At 46.1% G+C, this 5,564-nt stretch overlaps 1 protein-coding gene across 2 annotated transcripts in view; it reads right to left on the bottom strand.

The window, feature by feature from the left end:
• Window positions 1-5,095, bottom strand: part of PALM2AKAP2 (PALM2 and AKAP2 fusion) — a 428,602-nt gene extending 423,507 nt beyond the window's left edge. The window contains exon 1 of one of the 2 annotated variants that reach the window (XM_019635851.1): window positions 4,991-5,095. In XM_019635851.1, coding sequence (XP_019491396.1) covers window positions 4,991-5,052 — 62 coding nt within the window. In that variant the 5' untranslated portion in view covers window positions 5,053-5,095. The remainder of the gene's footprint in view (window positions 1-4,990) is intronic. The other variant, XM_019635843.1, reaches the window with a different exon arrangement.
• Window positions 5,096-5,564: the final 469 nt, after the last annotated feature.

The following is a 5,564-nucleotide window of genomic DNA, read 5'->3' as shown; positions in this document are numbered from 1 at the left end:
GAAAGAAAGAAAGAAAGAAAGAAAGAAAGAAAAGCAACAAATCTAAATCTCCCTCAAAGGAGACTGATGAATTATATTCCAAAAGTAAATGTTAAGCAGCTAGTGAAAAACACATGAGGTGGATATGTATATGCTGATATGTGAAATGATGTACAATATATTAAGTGGGGAAAGCAAGCTACAGAGCAACATAGCCAGTGTGATTTCATTTATGGAAAAAGAAGTGTTTACACCTCTATAAGTATGTGTTTCCAGCTCTATTTTACTTGCATGGAAAATATCTGGAAGGATACTTCCCAATGGCTCATGGTAATGACCTCAAGACTGAGAGTTGGGGAAGAGAATAGGAAAATGGGGAGATTTACTTCATAAACTTCTACAACATTTGACTTGCTTTTCAAAAGCATGCATTGCTTCCATCATAAAAATTAATTTTTAAAAGCCTCACACGCTTTTAAACACATTTATTCAATGCCTATAATGTGCTGAGCACATGAAGTGGCACATTTAGTATAATAGGAGGACAGACTTAGCAAGGAAAATGGTTAAAGGTCACATAGCATCCACAGTCACATACAGAATGCACTCTAAGCTCTTTGAAGACAGGCTCAGTATCTATGGCAGTGCTTGGTACATAGAAAATATTCAATAAATATTTGCTGAATAAATGGGTGAATGTATGAATGAAGGCATATATTAGGGACCAGAGCCACCTGTGACTCGATATCCCTAACACATTTTCCCCTTCGTGAGCCTAGATTTGTTTACATGAGAAACCAACCTATAGTTTAGATGCTCTGTTATCTCCTCTGGGTGCTTTAAAGTTATTCTGTGACTAAGTCCACATGAAAAGCAGGCACCTGAGGGGTGATTGGGGATGTCACTTTTGAGCCCCATCAGACCAGGTCTGAGGCTGCCACCAGTGTTGTCAGAGCTCCAGTACTTGCAGGGAGGGCAACAATGTAAAGGGTTCCAATGTTGTGCTCTCTGTGCCTTTTGGCTCCTATAATGTTTTTTTTGGGGGGGAGGGGGAAGGTAGGGGGGTAGCAGGGGGCTTGACATTCATTAATTTCAGGTGTGCAGCACCTGACATTTATATAATTCACAAAGCGATCCCCTCGGTTAGTCTAGTACCCACCTGGCATCATATGTAGTTATTACAACATTATTGACTGCATTCCCTATGCTGTACTTTACATTCCCCATGATGATTTTGTAACCACCAATTTGTGCTTCTTAATCCCTTCACCTGCTCCCATTCTGTTTTGAAGACTGTATTCTAGAGAAGTGTCCAGCAAAGCCTGTGGGTGTTGGATCAAATTAGTAACTGCATGTACTAAAGTGCGTTCCCATAAACACATTGATCTCCTAACTCAACCCAACAAGGAGAGCAGCCAAATCTGTTAGGACCCTCTTCACTTGTTACCTAGATTTTATTTTTTCTTATGTCAAATAAGGTGCTCTTCTTTTATTAACACCAATACTGCTCACAAATAACTGTGTTTTTATTTTCACTCCATTTCACTTTAAATTACTGACCCTTGGCTTATTCAAAACTATCAGATATTGGCACCCAACAAAATGTCCAGCTTTTAAAGCTAGTAATCCCCTTCCCTGTTGTAGACATTTGCAGCATCTTAATGCTTGGCTACGACACATTTTCTATGCCATCCACTTTAAACACTTCAGAAGGAAAGGTGGTTTTAGTTTTTTGAACTTTTAAGCTTTGAAGTTTTAAAACACAAATAATTATCATCACACCCATGCATAAAGCTCTTTGGTGATTCCCCACTTCACTTAGCCACATCTCTGAACCATCTTCCCCTCATGGCCCAAACTCCAGCCACTCAACTGTTTTTTCAGTTCCTCCAACTTGCCAAAGTCTCTCCTGCATCAGGCCCTTAGCACATACTGCTTTCCCAAGCCAGAGGACTTCTTTCCTCCACTCCTCTATCCCTCACCAAATAACTTCCTCTTGTCCTTGGGATCTCATATTAGATATCAGTTCCTCAAAGAGCCTTCACTGACCCCCGCCCCCCCCCAGTCTAACCTATATCCCATTCCTGTTATTTTATCTGTGTTTTTTCCTCTGTGGCATTTATTGCACCTTGTATCTATACATGCACTTGTGTTTACTGTTTTAACATCTATCCCTTCATTAGACTATGAACTCCAGATGATGAGAATCATGACTGTTTTGTTGACCAAAGCTAATCTCAATAAATATTTGTTGGTTAAATTAAAAAGTAAAAGAAGGAAGTAAATTTTATTTCCCTTTTAATTATTTTCCATAAACATAAGTTGTGCACAGTAAGTAAGGAGAATTGAGTCCCTGCCTCACTCATATTCCAGGCAGGCTGTCCTGTCTGGGGTGAAATTTGGGGAGGGTTTAGATTTAGGAAAAGGACAGGATTTGGCATATGGGAAATTTCATTAGACCCAATGTAGGACACAAAAAGGTGGTATTCTGAGAGGGGAAAATATGGTTAAAAAGCTAAATAACTGTATTAATGAAGCAAAGGAAGTAGAATACAGAACAGATAGACAGTTGGGCGTGCCGGAGGTTAAAAGGAAGGTAAGGAGAACTTGGGAAAGTCACAAGGGAACAGGAAAGCCAGAGCCATGTTGATCAGGAGAGGAAAGGCTTGTTGAGGCACCCATTTGGATCCTGGAGCAGCGGTTCTCAACCTGTGGGTCACAACCCCTTTGGGGGTCAAACAACCCTTTCACAGGGGTCGCCTAAGACCATCGGAAAACAAAAAGATATTTACATTACGATTCATAACAGTAGCAAAATTACAGTTATAGAAAATAATTTTATGGTTGGGGGTCACCACAACATGAGGAACTGTATTAAGGGGTCACGGCATTAGGAAGGTTGAGAACAGCTGCTGTAGAGGGAGAGAAGAATGTGATGAGGCAAGACTTTGCTCACAAGGAGTTCCTAGGGGGAGGTGAACTCACCTGGAACAAAAGCTTAGATGGGGGGCAGAGGAGAAAGGAGGCAAGGTCTGAGGAAGTAAACTTACAAATCCTGTAGGCTGTTCCACAGTTATTGAGCATCAAGTTCTAAGTCTGGGAGATTAACATTAGAGTACTAATGAGAGACCATAAAGATGAAAGTTATTGCACTGGCAAACAACCAGGGTACCCTTTCACCTTACACAGTGGGATGGCTAGCCCTACATTCAGCCTCTAATAAAGGATAGTCTCTATGTCTAAGAAAATGGCAATGAGCGATGAGTATGGAGCCTGCCAGAGGCCAGGTTGTCCAGTGTCTGTTCTGTTAGCCTGCTGTGTCTTCTGGTGGGTCCTTCAATCCACAATGGTGTCTTGAGACTTGTGTTACTCTCAGTTCCCCGGGGGGACATTGTGTTTCTTTACAAATTGTCTGGGAAAAAAATAGCTTGGTGCCAACCTGAGACCCCACAAAGTGTCAATGGAGAATGCTGGAAACCTCAGCCACGATAATAGACAATGGATATTTATAGGTAATAGATGATATTTATGGAGCATACTTTGTGCCAGGCTCTGTTCTGAGACCCTTATATGTATCGACTTGTTTCATCTTCAGAAAAATCACATGAAATAGTTATTACCTGTTTCCAGAAATGAGGTCCAGAGAGACTGACATCATTCAGCAAAGTGCAAAAGGACTCAAACCCAGAAAATGGACTTCAGAGCTCTGATCATTAGCTCCTTACATCTGTATACACCTCACAATTGACAAAGCCCTTTAGAAGAGATAGAAATATTATCTGATCCTCTCAACAATGCTTAAAAGTGAGTGAGGACATCTTTATTTCCATTGTACATAAAATAAGGAAACTGAGGCTCAGAGACATGAAATTACTGGTGTGTGAAATCAATAGCACTAGTGCCAGCCAACGCAGGGGCTGAAATCTACAACTCCTCACTCCTAAAATGCCCCGCCATCTCTCCCTTCTGCTTTAGGCTGGTTGGTGAGGATTAAATTGCATCTACACAATCAGATATGCAGAGGGATAAAAGCTGCACCGAGGCTTTACTGGGTTTGGCATGAAAGTCCTGATACCTGGAAACCGGACATTATCTCCAGGCTGAAATATGATTTCATACGGCCTGATGTCAAGGAGTATCCGTGGGAAGAGAATAGGAGTCGGAGAAGCTGACCAAGTGAGCAGTATCTAGTAGCCAGCTCCAAACATGACCCTTTCTTGGAGCCTGTCGCCTGTCAGAGTGGCCCCTCTGCGGCAGCAGCCTGGGAAAGTGACCAAAAAGCAATGCAGGATGCAAAGTCAGAGGGGAGGGACTCCAGTCCGAAGCCACCACTGAAACCATTTATTGTCTTTTCTGGCTAACGCCCCTCTTGCCTTCATACCCTCTCTTCCCCGCGTCCCTCCCATGCCATGCCCACGGTGCCAAACGTAATTCAGCCACGAGCCACCGTTCCTGTGTTTCTGTCTCCTTTTTCAATTCCCCAGGAACGAATCAATTGGGGGGGGGGTCGTCTGATGGTTTTCAGTAGCCAGGGCGCTGCGGCTCTGGCCCACATTACCCGCTAACTCATCACCCTTCCATTACACGCTTCACACTGAACCACATTTGCTTCCGATCCGCAGTGACCCCCCCCCGTCCTTTTTTTTAAACTGCAGTCCAATAATGCTGACATGGTTAGGAATCGGAAGTAATGGCTATTGCGGCCAACTCCCTGAGAAGCGAGTGCTCGGAAGCCTAGAACGTCCCTCCCTCCTTAGCAACATCGTCCCCTCTAGAGGCCCTGCTAGCCAAGGGCCAGCGGCACAAAACCACGCATCCCTGGGCTTCTACTCCTTGGCTCCTGCGGCGGCGGCGGCGGCTGCTATAGAAACACCAGTCGTACACATTGGGCTGAAATTAAACACCCATCCGGGACGAGGACCGGAGCCTGGCTCGGCCTGCTGCCTCGGTCGCCATGGCAACATGCTGGGACCAGGACAGCGAGCAACCAGCGCGGCGCGGGGATACTCACTCCATCGCGGGGCTCCAGGCGGCCCGGCGTGCTGCTGCAGGGCTCACTGGCGCTGCTCGCATCTGCCGGAGCCAGGCGCTCTGGCCGCGCCGCGCGCGAGGTGGAGCCGGGAGCGTCTCCCCTCCCGCCCGCACCCCCTCCTCCCCTTGAGGGTTGAAAGTGAACGCTCAGGCTCACTCAGCTCCCAGCCTGCGAATAAAACGGGAAGCAATTGGATAATGTTGTTCGCTGGGCGCTAGACAAGCCACTCCACTTAAGTGTTTCGGGGAGGGAACGCGCTGGCAGCTGCGCGCCAGGCGTTGTGGCCACCAACACGCAGTGCCTGGGCACCCGAGGCACCAGGTGCGCCGGCGGCTCTCCTGGGACTGGCGGCACAGCACAGAGACACAGAGACGCGAGGGACTGGTGGGAGGGGGAGATGGGCGGCGGCGGCTGGTGCCACAGCCCAGAGGGTCAGGGAAACGATGGAGTCACTGCAAGGTTGCAGCTCTGGCGGTTTGGAAGTTGCAAGAGAAAGAAGCATCTGGCCTCTGCAAATATCTGGTACTGCCCCCAATGGGCTGGGCATAGGTTC

This window comes from Hipposideros armiger, unplaced genomic scaffold (genome assembly GCF_001890085.2).
Source record: "Hipposideros armiger isolate ML-2016 unplaced genomic scaffold, ASM189008v1 scaffold_24, whole genome shotgun sequence".
Lineage (NCBI taxonomy): Eukaryota > Metazoa > Chordata > Mammalia > Chiroptera > Hipposideridae > Hipposideros > Hipposideros armiger.
This window is presented reverse-complemented; position numbering and strand designations above follow the sequence as displayed.